The 21312-nt window shown below is 42.8% G+C and overlaps 1 protein-coding gene and 1 long non-coding RNA gene across 2 annotated transcripts in view; one reads left to right on the forward strand and one right to left on the reverse strand.

Annotated features, from left to right (window-relative positions):
• Positions 1 to 134: 134 nt before the first annotated feature.
• LOC114487692 (uncharacterized) overlaps positions 135 to 21312 on the reverse strand; it is a 192854-nt gene continuing 171676 nt past the window's right edge. Inside the window, exon 5 of the long non-coding RNA XR_003682962.2 lies at positions 135 to 152. This is a non-coding gene — a long non-coding RNA (uncharacterized lncRNA). The remainder of the gene's footprint in view (positions 153 to 21312) is intronic.
• Positions 5344 to 21312, forward strand: part of CACNG3 (calcium voltage-gated channel auxiliary subunit gamma 3) — a 99664-nt gene continuing 83695 nt past the window's right edge. The window contains exon 1 of the mRNA XM_007105638.2: positions 5344 to 5975. Within this exon, the coding sequence (XP_007105700.1) occupies positions 5765 to 5975 (211 nt within the window). The 5' untranslated portion in view covers positions 5344 to 5764. The remainder of the gene's footprint in view (positions 5976 to 21312) is intronic.

Here is a 21312-nt window from a genome sequence, read left to right on the forward strand (position 1 = left end):
AGAGTTCCAAGTGATCAAGAACACTGTCTTGTAATTTAGATGTGAATTCTCTTGCTCTAGTTGGGGAGGTGGCAATAAACACACAGGCACATATACATACATACGTACGTATGTATATATGTACATAGGATGATGTCAGATATTGATAAATGCTATGGAGAAAAGCAAAGAAGAGGGAGAGGACAGAGAGAAGTACGAGGTGTTATTTTAGAGCAGTTAAAGAAGGATTCTCTGAGAAGGCGACATTTGAGCTGAGATATGAATGAAGCGAGGGATTGAATCATGAGAAAGAACATCTGGGTAAATTCAAAATTATTTCAAAATAAATGTTTTCTTATGAGAAGGATATCTCAGGGAGGGGAGAGCATTCCAGGCACAGGGAATGGATGGATGAATCACAGGAAACACCTGGCATTTCTATACTGATAAGGCAGGAGGTGGCTGGAAAGACAGACAGGTGGCATGTTGCTTACTGTTTCCATTTATTTTTTAATTGACTTTAAACATTTATCAAAGTATATATGCACAAGATTTTTAAAAAATCAAATAGGATCAAAGGGGCTGTCATGAAAAGCAGCTCCTCGTCCCACCCCAGCCCCTCTCCCCAAGAGTTACCACAGTTAGCCATTTCTGTCTTCGTTTAACTTATTTCACTCCAAATACAGTTGTTGAATATTTATGGTTTCTCTACTGGTTATCTTTGTAACTTTCAATAACAAGCCTCTAGTGCTTCCATCAACTATAGACAGTATCTCTTGGCTGTTGTCTTTGTAATATCGGGATGTTGCATTCCTACCATTCCTCCCCTCCTTCAACCATCCAACTCCTATCACTGTTGTAGACAGTAGGGACCTAACTTTCAAGTATTTGGGTGTGACAGGGAGAATAGGGAATTTCGGTTACTGAAAGAAATTCAGTAAGGCTAAATTTTAAGTAATAAAATGAGGATATGTTTTATAACCATATTTCATTTTCAATGCTTTTTCTATAGGTTGAGTCTAAAAGTGGAAAACTAATAACTAGACTGTGTGGGAACACAGTCAAGGGGGAATTACGGGATGGCAAACAGTACACCCTCGGTCTGTGTCTGCTTGGTCTTCACCATCTCCTTAACTTACACTCATGTGGGTGACTTTACAGCAGAAGAGCTTTTCTCTTTCAACTTATGTTCCTTGGAAGAAGCGCATAGACAAAGGTGAGGCTGGTTCCCAGCCCAGTTCTACCTCTAGCAGAGACTCCAATATCTTCTGAGCCCTCCCATGTTGTCTCTCATTCATGATCATGTTTTACTGCTGAGTCCCTGGGCATCATCAGAGTGGCTCCAAAAGTGAATCACATGGACTTTTCATAACAGTCTTTTGAGATGTCTCGAAAATTCCTCCTGCTTTGAGATCTGTCCTCCCTCCCTCAACTCACAGAGGCTGGTCCCAATAGCCATGTCTATACTACACGACCCTATCTCTATGACCACAGCAGCTTGGGCCAGAAAGTGGCACATGACACAATCAGTTTGTCTCCCCTGGAAATTTTAAATTGAGGCTAAAACTGCCCAGTTGAGTCTGAGTGGATCTCTTGGATAGAGGAGACAAAAAAACCTCAAAATCTAGCTTCCATCTTGAAGATCAACGAGTAGAGAAGGCAAAACAATCTTTTTCAACTAAAAATATGGAAAGAGGCAGAGATGAAAAATAGAGTGACTGTCAAGACTCCTGATGGCTTTTATTCCCTTGTTTCAGCTCCTTGCTGAGGACTTTGCTTGAAGGTTTCTTGAAACAGCACCACATCCTTATACCAAAACCCCAATTTCTTAAACTAGCTCCAGTGAGTTTCCGCTATTTACAGCCAAAATGTACTAACAAAATATCCCCTGCTATGTAATGGGCTCCTTGGTGGGTAGGAACTATATCTGTGGATTCTCCAAACTGCTAAGCAGAATGCTTTGTACATAGTAGGCACTCACACAAAGCATTTATTGAATTGAATCAGCTGCCGGTACTCCTTCCTAAATGACACAGCCACTTTCAGGGGCACTGACCCCTTCTGACGTGAGGGTGGTTCTGACCTATGAGAGGATGAACAGAAAAAAGCACAAATCCACCTTGCCAGCTACTCTACTACCTAAGAATCCAATGGAGGAGGGGTGGAAAGTAGCCTTAATAAGAGAATCAAACATCAGTTTCAAACTGCATAAGTGCCTCCCAGTCTCCTGCCACATTAGTAGGATCAGAGAAGGTCATCTGCAAACACAGAGAAAGAGCCTGGCTCCATCATTATAAGGAAAGATGTGCTTTCAATCTCTTGGGTCCCTTATGGATCTGGTGAAAGAGCCCTCTAGTGGTGAAAATGAGCAATTACATCTAGGCTTAGCCGCCTATTCTACGCACACATGTACACACACCCACACATTCAACTGAATGAAAGCATGAGGTCACCCCCTAGTAAGTGGGGAGGCATCATCAGGAGCTAACTGACGGCTTCCCTGTCTCTGCACCCCCACTCCAGTCAGGTGTTCTGACTCTCCAGATGCGGGTTCAGGTCTACCCATTCTCTGTGATCAGCTTTGGCCCTGGGCAGGGGTTGTAAAGGATAATCCTGCCAAACCAAGCCAGAGGCTCAGTATAAAGTTTCATTCTTGTTATGTTGATCCCTTTCTCTCCTTCAGAAAAGTTGTCCACATCCTGACCCATGACTGTCGCCTTCATCTGCCTGAGTTCCTGACCCTTCTCCCCAACCCCACACTGTCTACCTGGATACCTGGTTCCTTTCTTCTGGACCTTCTGGGAACCATACCTTGTCTGTCTGGGCTTATATTACAGACCAAGGAGGTAGAGCGGGGGTTGCTTTTGTTTTACTGTGCGTCTGGTGAATGGAGTGATTGGAGCACACTCTTCCAAAGCCCAAAGCCCATTGACTTTCCAATCACATGATCCTGTTTTGGGAAAAGACCTTTCTCACTCTTGCCAGAAGAAGAGAAGAAACAAACAGATCCTGGAACAGCTGCTTTGGTCATTTTTAATTACTTCATATTATTTAAGTTTCAGAGATGGGGAAAGAAAATTTCACTAATTTAGTAACCCTTCTCAGGAAAGACCAACTTCACCTCCATGTTACATATAGCTTTTTCCTTAAAAAAAATAAAATAAAAGGACATTTACTGAGAAGCAATTTTTCCTTTCAGGAAAGAAAAAACAATAAGTAACTTATAGAAGGCCTTGTACATCTTCCCCCATTACGTCCTATCATTCTTCTGGGGTATGACTAGCTGTGGTCTTGGCCCCAAGTTTATCTGTTCTATTTTGGTTATGTGGCAAAATTTCAGTATCTCTATTTCCTGCCCACAAATCAGTGTTTGTGATCCACGACACATGCATATGCAAGTAAGTGCATGTAGATGCATAAACCTACACTATACCTATACTTAAGCATGTACACCCACAAAGGCACACAGCTATGCATTTGCAGCAAACAGGCTTACTGCTGTTTGCTTGCAGCAAACTGCAAGCAGGTACAGACATATCTTTACATACCTGCTTTACTTCTACAACAAATTCCCAGTCATTCAGAACTCATACCTAAACTGAACACGGCACAGGTAAACGTTCAAATACAGTCACATGATGACTATATATTCAAACATACACATGCATGAGCAGGTATATCTAACACCAAGAGCCAAGCCTTTAAGTGAACTTGAGACCAAAAACAAACAAACAAAAATGTAAAAAGTAGCAGAGTCACCAAGCAGTTGTGAGCTGCATTTGAGGACTCTTCCATGCATCGCTGCTACTCATTCATCTAGATAGAAGCTCTCAGATGGAGAGCCAGAGATGGCACCATTATCTTTTTTGTCCAGTTAAATAACATTCAATATGACGGTTATGAACACATCTCAGGGACAGCAGAAACAACCCAAGCAGCCTCAATTCCAAACACCTGACCTCTGGGTATCTGTACCATCATGCCAAAGGAAAGAAAATAATGAGGGCATTCTGTGGACTGTCCTTAGAGTATTCGGTGTGCTCAGAATACATAGTAACAAAAAGCTAGTTAAATTAAATGCTGATCCTTTGCAACATTACAACATTGGCTATTTCCAAGGAAGCATCTCACTAGCTTTCAGGTATGAACTGACATTTGCACTTTGGACTAACAAGGAAAGCAAACCCAACTTCACCTGCCTCCTGGTCTAACTTAGACAAGGATGTTAACAAATGAACATCCCAGGGACCTCTGAAGAGAATCTGACATTTTCAGCTACTCTCCCACCTTGAATCCATCACCACTGCCAACCCCAAAATGTAGGGTTGTTAAAATATATGTGTTTTCAGAGACCACAATCTCACACCCCCTCGGCCCAAATCCCTAATATGTATATAAGAGAGTCTACATACTTCTAGCTCCTTCTGTCTTTTAGTAATACATGATCATATGTATATGAACAGTTCCGGGTCTGGTCTGAGCACGTTGTCTCCAGTGTAAACCAGAGCTCCAGAGAAAGGAGGGTAGACATATTGGTTTGTTTTCTGGGGAACCAAATTGAGACAGACTATCCACCGATGTGCCTATGACAACACTTTTTGCCCGCCCAAGTGAGCCATAGAACCGTCGCCCGGAATCGCCGGCCCCTTTAAGAAGACTCGGTCTTCCCCGATGGGCTCCAGCGGCGCCCGCAGCAAAAGGCAAACTTGCCTGGCTCATTGGGGGTGGGGTGGCGGGGAATGCCGCGTCGGGTGGGAGCGGCGAGAGCGCCAGAGTGCGCTGCGGGCTCCTATCCCTTTCCCCTTTCCTTAACCCTTCCGGGAGCGGGAGAGGAGGATCAGGGTCGTGCTGCAGCGCTACGGAGCCGGGGCGCTGACGGCCCTGGTCTCCCGAAACTTTGCGCGGAGCGTGGGTTGACTAGGCAGAGCCGAGCAGGCTGGCTGGCCTGGGAAGGGCGGGGAGAAGACAGACCCTTCAGTACCCCAGGTCTCTAGCCCGGGCGCTGGAAAGGCGCGGGGTGCAGCCGCTGCGGAGGAGCTGTCCCTTCAGCACCACGGACTTAAAACTGGGCGTTAAGAAGGCGGAGGCGGGGCAACAGGCGGGGAGCTGTCCCTTCAGCACCGCAGACCTTTGCCCTCCAATGAAACCTCTCGGCCCCCGCCCCGGGACTGTCTTTTCTCCAGTTTGAGCGGGGGTGTCGGGAGCAGGCGGAGAGCTTTCCTGGGAGGCTGGGGAAGCAATGAACACTCTTCTCAGAGACTCGCCTCCCAGCAGTGCTATTTTTTGCCATCCGCCCTCACCCCCAGCACACGCGCTCGCACACACACGCACGCACGCACGCACACACACACACACACACACACACACACACACACACAGACCTCTCTGGATTTCTTTGCCTTGAGTCTCCCGGAGCTGTGAGGAACCAGGCGCATCTCAAACCGAGCTGGCAGCTCCAGGCTCCAGAGCCATGCCCTGCACGAACCCTCATGCTCACCAAGCTCCTGAGGAATGAAACGAACCCAGGGACCCTCAGAAGGCAGCAGTGATGTGGACCAACCCCCTGGAGCCTGCACCCTTCCGAGGGCCATAGGCGACCCAGGGAACTGGAGAGAGCTCCAGACAGGAAATCCCAGCTTTCCCAAAGTCCCTGTGGATGCTGACAAAAGGAGACCTGAATTTTTGGAAGGGCCTGTCCTAGGTTACCCAGCTGCAGAGTGATTTTCCCCTCTGGCATTGAACCTCCCTCTCCAACCCCCAGCCATCTAGAGTACCATGAAGAATTATGAGGATGTGTGACAGAGGAATCCAGATGTTGATCACTACTGTGGGAGCCTTCGCAGCTTTTAGTTTAATGACCATTGCAGTGGGCACGGACTACTGGTTATATTCCAGAGGAGTGTGCAGGACTAAATCTACAAGTGATAATGAAACCAGCAGGAAGAATGAAGAAGTAATGACCCACTCAGGGCTGTGGAGGACCTGCTGCCTAGAAGGTATTTACAAATTCCTCTCAATGGCCCTAAATAATCCAGTTTCTGATAGTCTGCTATTCCAATGTGTCGTTGGGGAGATGGAGGCAGTGATGGGGAAAGAGAGATAGTTCAAATTATTGCCAAGAATGTGCAGATGTCCAGATTGTTCCAAGCAAGACTAATGCTGTGTGGGATAAAAGGGTTGGGTCTTGTTGATTGTTTTTGGTATAAGCGCCATGAGATGAGATTTTGTGGTACTCTAGGCAGCTTCTGCAGTTGAGAAAAAGTCTTCAAATCTAAAATCTCTAGGTATATTGTGAACTGCTTTGCTTTGATCTCTGGCTTGAAATGGGGTCTTTGGCTCTGCTTAAGTTGCATTTCAGTGGCGGAGAGGTGAAGGGACAGAAAAGGAGGGAAGGGGGAGGGGGAGAGAGACAGAGAGAGAGAGAGAGAGAGGGAGATTAATTCTGACCTAGCCTGGCACACTCTGCGCTATTTCCTTATTTCTCAACATAGTCTTGTCAGTTTCTTCTGAGTTTGGTCTAACTAGATATTTTCATGAACTTCCATTTGCAACCAGTTCCAGACTAACATATATGAACCTCTAAACACACACACACACACACACACACACACACACACACATTTTAAGAAAACTTATTAATACATCTCCATTTGGGATCAAAAAACAAAATTGAAGTCTTGGTATTTGGTGTCCACCTGTCTTCTTTCCTAAACCATCTGCAAACCCAACAAATATATTTCTATGACATTTGCATAAGATTGATTCTCCAAGAATCACAGCATACCACTTCTCATTCAAAAAATTGAGGATTCATTCTAAATTATAATGAAGAGGACAGACCAATTTTAGAAAGTCAAGCTCTTAGGTAGCCTGTCTCACTACTAAACTTGCTTTCAGTACACCAGGAGTCACTCTCAGCATCATTGGGCAATGCCTGGATGTCAGTAGGAGTAAACAGAAAAATAGAGAAGGAAACCAAAGCTCTTTAGAGCCTATGTGCCTGAGGGAAGGCACTGGATTAGAGGGGCAGAAGGGAGTTTTCTCAGGCTTCTGAGGAATCTGTGAAGCTTGTCATAGTGATGAGCAAGGAAATCTGTGTTTCTTATGTGCTCTCCTCCCCTGCCTACCATTGGTTCTCCATGCCTGCATTCCTACTGGCTGGCATTTGTCAGGGCTTCTTGAGAAGTTGCATTTATGTAAATTGCTTAGGAAATCATGCTATTACATCACTTGCTAGTGTAATGTTGCATCATTGCCTGGCCTTCCTCCCATCTTCTGACACTCTGAACAACTGCTCTCCTGACTGTAGCACTACTAGAGTTGATTCTGTTTCCATCGCAAATTTGCAACTGGTGGGAAGCCCAGGTAGGAAAGGACTACTTTAAATGCAACAAGGATGCATTCAGATTTGATGTCTGAAGACCTGGGTAATGCTGCAAACTGCCTGTGTGACCTTGGCTAAGACATTGACCCATCCAACCCTCAGTATATTAATCTGGTAAATAATTAATTTGGAATAGGTGGTCATGAATTAGCACTATCCAAAGCTCTTATTGTATACGAGGTACTGATGGAGATGCTTTCCTAAACATTGACAAAAATCTAATATCTGTGATTATTTGTGATCAGATAGGGTGAAGTCATTTACCTTAAGGAAATATCATAATTCCCTTTCCTATGTTAACAATAAAGAATTGAGTCATCTTTTATAAAGTTGAGATTTGGTGGATGTTTTGATGCTTACATGGTTCCAGGGTTGGCATAAAAATTCTGAGGTGCCTCCCAATCCAGAAATGGCACACACATAGACCAAGTTTCAGTTATTTCCAATTCTTCTGCCCCCTTGACCTAAACCTGGGAATTCACAACTAATCACCAATTTTGACCTCCCCTCTTAGGGCATGAAATTCCTGAATCCTTTGCTCAGAATTTCTCAAATGATGGTTTCTCTTTTCTCCAACACCATCTCCTACACCCACAGTTTGTACAAGGAATTGGAACCCCACCCAGGTATTCTGTGGGCTTAGTGGGAGAAGTGAGAATTTGAATCAAGAAGAAATTAGATTAATCTAAGATATGTTCTTGGTCAGGTGAATTCTTCTGAGAAAATTTCTTGCAGTCTCCATGCAATTTGGCCCAGCTATTTTTTTTTTTTTTTTTTACATTTTGAAGTGTTAATACAGTAAGATGCATGAACCTTAATGAATCACAATAAAAATTTAGCTATGTGTACACCCATATACTCAACACCTAGATAGGCCTGGCTGAAATCTGAAGCCAAGATTTTCCTTCATGTAATGAACATATCAAGTGTTCAAGGAATTTGCAGTAACATCTGCTTTCTGCATGGGAAGACACATGCAGTAGGCAGCGTCCATCCTCTACTGAAATGAAGGTGTACAGCTATCTCCTGCTCAGTATGTCCTATCTCCCAAAGCCTTAGCATCCTCATTTTTCTGGTCCTTTAAGTGTTAAAGGATAACTGGGGCGGTGGGGGGGGTGGTGGCGGGCATCCATACTTTTTTAAGAGTCATGAGAAAATGTGGCTATTTCATACAAAAGAAGAGAATGCTCCAGAGGGACGTGACAGCTGCCTGCAAATATCTGAAGGGCTGTCATATGGAAAAAAGATTTGACATGTTCTATGTGGCCTCAATGGGTTAGAAGTAGGAGCTAGAAGAAAACAGGTTTTACCTCAATATAAGTAACTATCTAATATGGCATGGGGGGCCTTCAGAAGTTACGAGTTGTCTACCACCAAAAATATTCAAGTATAAGAAAACTACATCAATTGTTTCCAGTCTTAACTAGTCAACAGAATCATATGGGGAGATTTAAAAAATAGATTATCAGGCCCCCACAACTAGGTTCTTTGCCTCCATGGGTCTGTGGCGGATCACTTGGAATCTTAATTTTCTAAAACTCCTCCAAGCAATTATGATATTAAAGCCAACACATGTTGAGTATTTACAATGGGTCTGGGAATGACCATGGTGTTAGGAAGAATCACGTCTCGGAAGAATCACGTCTCTCAAGTGAGAGAAAAGATGTTTCCAGTTTTCATTTCTATAACTCACCAGAAAGTCATTTATATTTAGCACTTATTATGTGCTAGGATTGTGCTAAGAATTTTGAAAAAATAACTTTCATCTTCAAAGGCGTTCAATGATGTAGGTAAAAGTATTAGCCTCATTTTACAGATGAGAAAACTGAGGCCAGGAGAAGTTATATAACTTGCCCAAGGTCACATACCTAAACTCAGCAGACACTACTTCACCTAAGCCATGTTGCTTCACTGAGCACTTGCTAGGGAGCATTAATTCATGCTCTAGTGGATAGGTTGCTACTGGTACAAATATTAACTTGTGAGAATGTCCTGACACATGGGTTTTTCCATTCAGAAGCCCCAGATCCCAGAACACTCAGCATGCCTGTGCAGCCTCTGCAGGGGGGCAGGAGCCACCAGACAGGCAAAAACTCAGAGGCAGCAAAGGACACTCTTTGAATGAAAAAACAATCGACCTATGTAGAGACACCCACAATGAGAAGCCAGAATGAATGCCTGACTCATTAGCCGGAAAGCACACAAGGCAGTGCCCCTACCTGCTGCGTGCTTTCGATGGCGGTGTGTGAATTTGAATGAGAACATGTTTAATATGTGATTCTCTCATTAAGAAACCTCTTGAAGTCCTAGTTATAATCAAAGTGATGTGTTTAGATCATGGAAAGACCACTGGCCTAGTAGCAAGGAACCCTGGGTGCTAATCACATTTCTGTCACTGATAGTTACGTGAATTGTGTACGTTATTTCCTCCTTTGGACCTCAGTTTACCCAGTTCTAAAATGAGAGCTTCAGATAAGATTAGGAAGTAACAAATCCAAAGGTCCCTGGGGACTCAGCAGGTAATGTAAAGTGTGAAACAAACATTTCACTGTCCTCTTACCTCAGTTATATTGGGGTGGGGGAAGGAGTAAGAGTGTGTTTGAGAAGATGTGAGGTAACTGAAACTTGGTCTCAGTGTGTGGGCAACGGAGAGCGGTGCGGACTGTGGCACATTGGAAACAATTACTACGTGGCTTGAGTCGATCTTTACTCTGGGAAATGTATACCAAACTTGGCCCAATATTCCACATTTTAAAAAGCTAGATGTTAAATCTCCTGATTTTTAAAATGTGGGCAACTAGTTTAACTCTTTAAACATGAAGTGCCAGCCAAGCCAAACTCACTTTCTGGCTGAATTTGACCCATAGGCTGCCTTTTGAGCCCTGAAAATGATCTAAAAGCCCCTTTAAATCCAAATTTCTGACATTTTCGTTTTTGATTGCTGAATTGCTCTTTATTAGTCAATAATCACTTCTTCAATTCATTAAAAAATTGCCTACTAAGAAAAGAAAGCCCACTTAGGATTTTAGGACAGGGAAGTTAAAATTATGAAAAAGAGGTTCAATAAACTGCTATTTCTGCTACAGATGGGCCTGGATGACATCAAACATCTGGCTGAAAAACTGAAAAAAATTAGCCATTCATTAGAAATTCCCCCATATTTCCAAATCTCCAGATGGTTGACTTTTTCAGCCAGATGGGGTTCCAGCTTTATTTATGTGTTCAGAAGCCTTCGGGGAAGCTTCAAAGACGCGGTTGAGGACAGGGCTGGGAGAAGGACATAAGTATTTTCTATGTGCCAAGCCCATGCTAGGTGCTTTCACATATATTAACTCATAATTTTCACATCTCCTATCTGCCCCCAGAAGAATATAAACTCCATAAGTACAGGGATTCTTGTCTGTTTGGGGCACTACTATATCTCTAGAGCTTAGAAACAGTACCAAGTAGTCACTTCTGCTCTCCCGTCCTAGATTTAATGCTGCACCTTCCCTGGGACGTGGGTGCAAAATGCATTAGAACTCTCTTACTCTCTTCCCTACTCCTGACCTTCTCCTTATTCCTTTCTCTCCACTCTTCTACCTTGACCCTAAAGCCCATGAGGCAGATAGAAGAGAGAAATGGGCTGGAGTCTCAAGACAGGATGGGGGAGACTGACCATGACTGTGTTTGGGGGCAGGTCAGGATGGGGAAGGTGGCAGAGGTTGAGGTGTGAGCATATGCCTAACATTCAGCCAGAACATGTTTGTATAACCATACTGTTTGTTAAAATGTCGAAATACTTCCCTCCCTGTTGATAAACAACACCTGGTCCAAGTCCCTCACCAAAACCCACCACTAGCCCTAAGCCCTTCATGGAACCTCTCAAACATCCACTAGATCCACCAAGTGAGAGGTTAAAACCTGGCCCAGCAGGGCCATCACGATCACGTTCCAGCCCTATGGAAGCATCCATTCTAATTGGCTCGTCTTCTGTCCTACTTGTGGTTAAATGGTTTTGAATCTTACTCTTAGTTGCGTCATCCTTGATGGAAAGGACTCCTCTTTTTTCTACCTCAAACCCAGCCTTCTGACCCTAGGATTCTACTCATCTTAGAAAGTAGATAGCTTGAAAATACTTTTTTTTTTTTTTTTTTTTTGCTTAATCATTTGAGATGTTATCTCTGGATTGGAATAAAGGCAAATGACGGGCAATTCAAGGTTGGGTGACCAATGTAAGCTATTAGCATGGATGATTGGTGTGGGTAACCAGCACACACCAAGAAAAAAATAAAACAAGAAATCAGGCAAAAAGATGACTGTGTCCTTTTAATGTTTAATGTCATAGAGCAGTATCTAACAAGCTTACTTAAGTGGTCATCTAATTCTCCGGGGGAATGTACCTTTGTTTGACTTAGCTTTTATTATAGATTCAGGCCCAGCTGTATAGTTGGATGTTTACTTGTCAAAAACTTGGGAAGATGCACATATATTTTTTAGTTCAGTAGACGTACAAATGATTTCTGTTCATTAGAGGAGATAACCTCAAATGTTGTGGACTATTGCTCACCCTCTAGTACATTAATCAGTTTTATATATAATGTAATGATATTATTTCAGATATTTTTTTAAAAGATTTAATTTTATTTAATTTTGGCTACATTAGGCCTTTGTTGCGTGGGCTTTCTCTAGCTGTGGTGAGCGGGGGCTACTCTTCGTTGTGGTGCGCAGGCTTCTCAGGCTTCTCTTGTTGCGGAGCATGGGCTCTAGGAGCGTGGGCTTCAGCAGTTGTGGCACGCGGGCTCAGCAGTTGTGGCTTGCAGGCTGTAGAGCGCAGGCTCATTAGTTGTGGTGCATGGGCTTAGTTGCTCCATGGCATGTAGGATCTTCCCGGACCAGGGCTCGAACCCGTGTCCCCTGCATTGGCAGGCGGATTCTTAACCACTGAGCCACCAGGGAAGACCCTCAGATTTTTTTTCTTCGAAAAAAAAGTACATAACATCTTCCTTTGAGCCAGCTTTGTCATTCTGCTGGTTCTCTCACTGATGAATAAAACTTGACATAAGCTCACTGTGTATTTTAGGAGAATTATGTTTTTAACGATTTGAACATTATACTCTGACATGTGGAAGTATCCGCAATGAAAACCAATGTTTCTGAGGTTAAAAAGAAGCCTACAAAACACCAAGGCTGTTTTTCTTTTCCTGCATCCCATGACCCTGCCAGAGTCTACTTTTTCAATGTAGGAGCAAATGGGCCTTTAACAATTTATGCGTGGCCACAAAGAATATCAGATAGTAGGAGGGGCTTTGAGGTCAGGTAGACCTGGGTTCCCACCTGAATCTCCCGTTTACTACCTACAAGACTTTGGAAATTGCTAAACCTCTGAGCATGAGTTTCCGTACCTGTACAACGGGGAAGCAAAAGTAGCAAGCACTTTCATCTGTTTCTGCCTTAGTTCTTAGTTGTGTCTTGTGGTTCCTTCATTCCTTCATACCTCTAAATAATATGTTGACCAGTAGTCCTTGATTCATGCATTTTAGACAAGATCCATTTGCTAAGGCAAATGATAAGTTCGCTTTCTTATGCAACTACCCTTTCTTCCAATACTTTTAGTTCCTCAGTGAGTTTACCTGTGGCTCCAAGAAGAATCATTCATAAAGATTGAGGGTGGCTGGAAAAAAGAGAGACTGGCATCTCATTCCTGGATTGGATATTAGCTTAGGCAGCACAACTGCTCATCCGCTCATGTGCATATTTTAGCAAGGAAGCTGGGAGGCAAGACCAGGGCTGAGAGAGGGAATGACAGCAGGTCCGCCTGTTTAGAATGGAGAGGTCTCTGAGTTGAGTGGATCTATGGTGGATACTTGAGAGCTTGAGCCATTTTGTCAGTATCCCACCCAAGAGAGCAGCCTGTTAGGCAAGAAGACCCTAGACAGGGCTACGTGATGTTCATGAAGGTGTTGTCTTGCACAGAGCTACCTGGCCTAGGGGTCAAGCAGGGGCTGAGAATCCGCTCATGCCCCGTTTCCCGAACCATGCATGTTGGTCCAGAACTGAGTCCATCCAAACGGAGGAGGGCCTGTAAAAATGTTCACAGGGTACTGTATGGGCCAACCGCAGACCCAGCAGCATGGGGCTGTGGGTTGCCAGTGATGGGAGCCAAGGTGGGATGGAAAAGACTGACCAGACTCAGGCACCTCACATCAGGAAGGAAGCTGCAGTGGGAAGACCCCACAGGACCCTCCAATAACAGATGCATGTGCCTCCAGCGGAAAGTCAACATATAGACTCCTGTGTACAGAGAACTTGACCATCAGTGTCAGCTGGAGGAACAGTAGCAATGAACAGTAATGGTTTGCAACCTCACCCAACTAAGTGAAGTGGCACTTTTGGCCTTTTTTTCCTTCTTGTTCCCTGCCACAGCCTATTGAAGTTATTCCCATCTAAAAGAGGGAGGAGTAATAAATAAATAAATACAGTGAGAAAAATAAAATAAAAGAGAGAGGAGTAGGGATACAGCTTTGCAATCAGATACGCAATTGGAAGTTTTAACAGCCAAAAGTGACTGTAAAGTTATGAAATCGGCCCAAAATATCATTAAGAATATGAGGGATTGGACATAACACAGTTGAAAGCCAAAATAAAACAAGTGCCTGTTTATATACCACTTAGTTGAGACTTATCAATAAACAGGATATATGTCATCATGCTTTGTCTCTAAAATTTGAAAATTTAATGATGTATGTGTACTGTGATACATAATTACATCTCAGGGGTTGGCAAACTACAGTCCATTGGCCAGATTTGGCCCATTGCCTATTTTTGTGCAACCCACAAGCTGAGAATATATTGTACATTTTTAAATGGTAGAAAAAATTAAATAACATCTCAAAATATTTCATGACACATCAAAATGATAAGAAATTCAAATTTCAGCATCTATAATTCTGAATGTTGTCGATTTAAAAATTATGGAAATTTGTTTTCTCTACTGTTGTATTAATATCTACATAGTATCCTTGATTTTGTTACTTTATCTGCAAAGCCTAAAATATTTACTGTCTGGCCCTTTACAGAAAAAGTAAAGTTAGCCAATCCCTGCTCTATCTCATTGCAGGAATCGATAATAACATTTTATTTCTAGAAGCACCCTTTGTTTTCCCACGAATGTTGAATTGCTTTCTTTTTTTCTTACACCTTTTGCCTTTATCATAGACTCTTCAGATCAGGTATTCTGTTGGGTTCTCTTTTCTTTCCTGAAGAACTCTCACTTAGTTCTTTGCCCAGACAGTCCTTGTCCTCTTTCTGAGCCATGGAGAGGTTGAAAGGAAGTCAATGTGATCTTCCCCTCTGATGGTTTCTAGGGAAGGCAGCCCCTGGCCAGGTACACAGGGAACAATATCTGTTGGGGCAGGCAAGAGAAGAAAGCTCTGGTAACCTGTGTTCTGATGGCAATGAAAAAAAAAAAAGACCCTAGAGACAGATTGAAGGTAAACTCTATCAGACATGGTTACTGGGTGGGTGAGGGTGAAGAAATTGAGATCCACAACAGGCAGCTGGTATTGAGAGTCTAGACAGAGGTACTCATCCATATAGTTCCACAGATGAGGTTCATATGATTATGAAACTTCATGAAAAATATGATGTGAATGGGCACTTCTATAGAAAGAGTCTCATCCTCCATAAGTGTTAAGAATCACTAATATAGAGTTTAGGACAGAGATGAAACCTGGATTGACACTTAGGACCATCCAAGCATGGATGGTAATTGAAGACATGGAAGTACACAAGAAGTGCCAGAGAAACCCTAATGACTACAAAGAGGGAAATTGACAGAACCCTAAGTAACATTAACACTATGGGGCAAGGAACAGATGAACCTGTGAAAACTGAAAAAAAAAAAAAAAAAAAAAAAAAGAAAACTAGAAACAAAAACAGAGATGAAGGAGGAGAAAGAATTCAGGATTTAAATACCATTTTGAGGGTCTACTGAGGCTTGCTCTAAAATGATGCAGATGAACAGAAATGTCTGGCACTAGAAGCTCTCCGGCTTAAGACAGTTCCTTACAAGTAAGTTCCTAACATCATCTGTGGGCTACTTCCTGGGTTTGCACGAGAGGGCCTGCTTCCAGGGTAGATCTGCCCTTCCTCCTGGGATCGGTAAGCAGGTGAGATGACAATATGGACCCTGGGGGTTGCTTCTAAGGAAGCTGCAGAAAGAGAGAATGGGTCATGAGAACCCTAGAAAGAGGTGCCAAGGAAATAGTAAAATAATAATTAGCTAACACTTAATGAACACCTTCTGTGTGCCATGCTACAGACTGCACGTTCATTTCTGGGCTAACTCCTGAGCATTTATTTATTTATTTAACAGACATATACTCTATGCCAAGCACTGTTCTACGTGAGCACTTGACAAACGTCATTTAATCCTTGTGCCTTCTTCAGAAGGTAGACATTACTATTATCCCCATTTTACAAATGAAGGAATGGGGACCCAGAGGGCATGTGGTTAGTAAGAGGCAGAGCTGGGTTTCCAACCCTACCCTGTGCTGCCTTTCATTACTGTACTCTACTTGCTTGGATAAGCACTAGTATAAACAGATGCAACCGATTCTCATAATAGCCCAGTGCACAACTAGCAGGGCTGTTCCACCAATAAGGAGACTGAGGCTTAGAGAATTAAAGATCACCTGCTAGGTGGTGGCAGGGCTGGACTTGAACCAGAAGCTTCACCTTAATCACCACAAACTGCGCCGCCCAGGGCTGGTGGGCTGGGTTTTTCCAACCTGCCCACTCCTATATCCAGGAGAATTTGATGTCAGTCACTGGCTCTGAACCATTCAACGACTGGAACTATTGTGAAAAGTAATTAACCCAGCCTTTGTCAATTTTTATTCCACATCCAGAAAGCAAGGTCAAGGAAAAGATATGGTAAAGCTAGCAAGATTTAGACATTATAGCAGTAGGTTGTGAAGAAACACCACCTCTGGATCAAATGTAAATAAAAAATAAAAGGCAACACCAATCATTTGGAAGAAGGACAGTGTTTCTTTTCCAGAGTCTAGCTAGACGCAGGTGAGCAGACTATTGGAGATTCTTGCATCTTCTACATTGGATTTGGGGTGTGTGCAAACTTGAGGGTGCCATTATGTTCGTGGCTGTCCCACTTCCTGAGGATTAGACTTGGGCACATCATTCATTTGACTTCTTTGAGCTTCATACTCTGTGTCAGGCAGGAGTCAAGTTTTCTGGTTGGATAATTCTCGTACTTAGGGTTCTGCAGCCTGATTCTCATGCAGAAGCCAAGGCCAAAAACATCTTGGAAGACCACCCAACCCACACCAGACATGGAATAGACGAGTGTACCACCAGGTCTGGTTCTTAGTGACCTTGGGCCTGAGTAGGCTAGAAATGGGCAGCTGAGATGAGCTTGGAGCAGCAGGACTTAACACCATCTATCCACATGTTGTAAGAAATATTATCACATATGTTTTGCCATCCAAATACTCTTTATCCACCACATTTCCCTGAACCACTAATCTAGAACAAGAGCCTGGCACATAGTCGATTCTTAATAAATATACATTGAATTTATTGCTTGTGAGTAGGTAATTTAATTACCTTGAGTTTCTCTTAGTGAATCCATGCTAATCCCTAACAATCACTGTTCTGCTATTAAGTGCTTACAAACTACTTTTAAAATAATATATCCTATAATCCCTGCCACAATGGATGGTAATTCAGCAGCGTGTATTTTGAGCAAGTCTGACTTGAAGATCTCAACATTGTTTGTCCATCACTTATTTTCCATTTTTCCCCCTCAGAAATGATCCAGAGTAGTTTAACAGTCTCATTTTAAAATTCCCTCAATACCCTGGGTGCAAACTTGGGGAAGGAAAAAAGAAAATACATGTTGTGTGGGATATATTGTGCACAGATCTGGCAGGCACTGTTTCTATTCTTTGTGCTTCAGATTCTGTATATATTTGGATACCTGCATGTTTAGGAAATGGAATTTCCACCCCTCTATATTCCATAGCATATGCTATTCAGCATCATGCATAGCTGCCTTGGAATACAATAATACCTACATGCTAAATTAAAGTGATTCAAAAACTCACGGGTAACTGTTGAGGTGTCTTCCATCACCTCATCTATTACAAAATTCTACTGTCACCTGTGGAAACTGATTTTGGCATTGAGCAGTTAATACAGATGCATATTTACAACAAATCGTTTTGACCCTTTGCAAATCACAGGACAGCAGAACCAATTAGCTGTTTATCAGCTTAAAATGTCTTAAAATATGTACTATCAAGTAAGTCCTGGTTTTTCAAAATATTACTTTTCACCAAAGATGAATCTGGCTTGCAATCAAAATGCCCTAAGTGTTTAGAGAAAAATAAAAGGATCAAATCAAGAGGCAATGATGTTAATCTGAGTCAAAGGTCTGCTGCACAGCATAATAACTGCTCTTTTCTGCTTTTTTACTCTGTGGTGAGTGATGGCTTAGCTCTGAGCAGTGGGGAGATGGCAGGGGTTGGATTCTAAGAGATAATAAGGTCTGAACCAAGGAAAATTCAATCTGGGCCACCCCCAACGATGATTTTCCAGTTGGAGTCCCTGGGGCTGAGCATAGGGAATGGAGAGTCCTAGCCCAAGACCATGGACTTTCTCCAAACTCTCTTAAAGTAGGCAGAAGTACTGGGGAGGGGAAGGGGATGAAATTTTAAACAGTGTGATCAAGTTTGGCTTCCCTGAGAAGGTGACATTTAACCCCAAATCTGAAAGAGGTAAAGAACCAAGCCAGGTGGGAAAAGCAAGTACAAAGGCCCTGAGGTGGGGAGGTGCCTGGGGTGTTTAAGGAGCAAGGAAGCCAGTGGGGTTGAACAGGATGAGTGAGGAGGAAATGAGAATAGGTGAGGGTGTTGAGGCCAGAAGGAAGCTGTAAGAACTTGGACTTAGAGTGAACTGGAAGCCTTTGGAAGAGTTTCATCCCAGGAATGACGTGTTCTTGAAGTTGCCATGTCTGAGTGTCCTCCTCACCTGCATTATTTGCTGCTCGATAGAAGGAGCGGTTTGTCCTGTGACCGTCCTTGCTTCCCCCAGGCCAGAACTTCAGCTCTAATCGTTAAAGCTTTTGCCTCACCTCGCCCTCGCGCTTCTCTAAGACGGGGCACAGTGGAATAGCATCTCTTCAGCATTTGCCTTCCTTCTTGCCCTGAAAACAAGCCACGGTCCCTTCCTGTCTTCAGTATTGTATTTCTCATTATGGGGAAACGGGGTTTAAACGAAATGGCAATGACGTGGAAGTTTCTAATGCTTACCAGATCTTACAAAGCTCTTGGAGTCATCATTCCTGTAGGGCAACCTCTTCCTGACTCACAGATTCACCCCCTTCTCCCCCTCAAGCTGGCATCTTCTCCCATATGCTGGTTCCTCTTAGTCTGGAGAGATAATAGGAGCTGTGAAGTAAGCGGTTTGCACTTGAGGGGAGCTCCAACCTGGTCCTCCTGCTCTATGAGGGCTTATTTAGCACCTACTGTGTGCCAGACACTGTGCTAGGTGCCAAGGATTCAGCAGAGAATAAAGTAGACATGGTCCCATCTTTGGTAAGTTCACAATTACGTAGGGAAGAAGCGGAGTGCACCCAGGCGAACAGTGCAGGATGCTCCTGGTGCACAAGGCAGGGGGTCTTGGATTAATCAGGGGGACTAATCATCACAGAAATGTTCTCTTAGGGCTTGTGTGTCCCCAGGGTGCCTGGCCTACAATAGGTGCTCAAAACACATTCGCCGAATGCACGAGGAGGGCTTGTGTAGGGCACACAGAGGAGAACTGACCTCTCCCGTGTGTTGGGGGCTGGAGTGGACATGAATTCAGAGCCCCTGGCCTCTTATCCTTAAGCAGAAGGGAAAGAGAACAGGAAAACAGCCTACCTCTAGAGATCCATGGAGACAAACTGAGTGATGATTGAGTGATGACACATTTCTCTCTCTTTTTAAAGTTTTTGAACTGTTTTTTTGTTTTTGTTTTTTTTTTTACAGACAATCCTGGATATTTGATTTTTGTCATGTTTTTGAGTGGCATGTTTTTCCTACTGAATTTTCTTAATTAAAACACTTTTAACATAAAAGTAATACAAAAACATATTCTTAATACCAACTTTTAAAGTAAAATCGACAAGGCAAGGTTTCATCCCCTAACCCCCAGAACTACTGCTACTCCCAGTTTGGTGAAATCTCTAATATATATCATTTCCCTGTTTTTCTGCTCTACTCTGTCAAGGAGATTAGAAAGGGTATGTTTTTCTCTTCCAGGTAAATTACTCATAATTTACTCAAAAGCTTTAAAAAAGTATCTTCCAATTTATTAAGACATTTAATTATGCACACTATTTTTTTAACATCTTTATTGGAGTATAATTGCTTTACAATGGTGTGTTAGTTTCTGCTTTACAACAACGTGAATCAGTTATACATATACATATGTTCCCATATCTCTTCCCTCTTGCGTCTCCCTCCCTCCCACCCTCCCTATCCCACCCCTCTAGGTGGTCACAAACCACCTAGCTGATCTCCCTGCACACTATTTTAAAAAATCAAATCGTATGGAAGGGCTTTTAATGACAAGCATCTACCTCAAGGGGGTTCACCCCTCCCTACTCCAAATCCTACTCCTCAGAGCAAGCTTTTTTTTTTTTTTAGAACCATTTCTGATTCAGTTCCTCTGGTGGTTACATCCACATCTCTAAATAATATGTCTATCTTCTATTTCTTGATTTATAATCTATTGACTTCCTGCCATAATAGGTGAGGATTTAGCTAACTCACTCCACCCTCTGTATTGATTACCTTTCTAATTTCTAAAAATAACATTAATCTTCACTTCTTTTTCCAACCACCTTGGGTAGAATGTCTTAGCTTCCCACTTTGTAGAATGACGATGTCCACATACCCTCCCCTACCACACACACCTACCCATGTCTATTGGTTATATTTTTACTTCTTCCTGGTCAAGATTCACTCCTTCTGCATTCTATTCTATAAATATGCTAATGTCTTCCATGCTGGAGCTATAGATTGATTCTGGAGTTTGAAAACCACTGAACATTATTATGATTATGTAGACAATGTTTGATGCAAAGCTAAGTTGTTTTCTAGGATTACATGTTTTTCTTTCTGGTTTCAATGTCACTGAAATCTCTGAGTCATTCAAAGATGGAGTCTCCTTTCTAACACTTAACTAGTTGTTCAAAATCATGCCATGTATTTGCTTTGTACAGTTTTCATTTTTCCTGGTGTTTCTGATTGATTCAAAGGGTTTTTTAACAGGTCATTTAGAGCAAAATTAGGCTTTTTAAACATAAGCCCTGTGGTGGGGAAAGGAACCTTTTGGAAAAATCACTCCTCCCTCCCTTTTTTTCCTGCTTCCTCAGTGCAGTGTAGTAGTTAAGAACTCAGCCTATACAGTCAGATTGCTTGGCCTCAAATCCCAGGTCAACCACATACAGTTGTGTGATTTTGGATGCATTACCTAATCTCTCGGTGTCTCAATTTCCTCATCTATAAAAAGGGGATTATTACTCATAAGGTTGTTATAGGGATTGAATGAGTTATTCTTTGTACAGCACTTAGAGCAGTGGCTGGCACACATAAGCACTAATTTGGTGTTGGTTTTTACCATCTTCCTGTGATAAACAGATCAGACAGATTCTGCCCATCTGCATTGTTCTGCCAACAGCAAGGATTCATCCAGGCCATGGATACCACAGTTCTGTTAGTCCCTGAGAATCTTCACAAGTCTTTGCTTCCCTGAAGCAAAGTCAATGACATAGCTGATAGAGACCTTACCAGGAAACAAGATCCATGATCTTTGGTGATACATCTTCGGCCCGATTCCTTTCATACTTGTTGATGAAGGTGGTCAAAACCTTAGGGAATATGTATTCTAGACTCTCCCCC

This window comes from Physeter macrocephalus, chromosome 14 (genome assembly GCF_002837175.3).
Source record: "Physeter macrocephalus isolate SW-GA chromosome 14, ASM283717v5, whole genome shotgun sequence".
Classification (NCBI taxonomy): Eukaryota; Metazoa; Chordata; class Mammalia; order Artiodactyla; family Physeteridae; genus Physeter; species Physeter macrocephalus.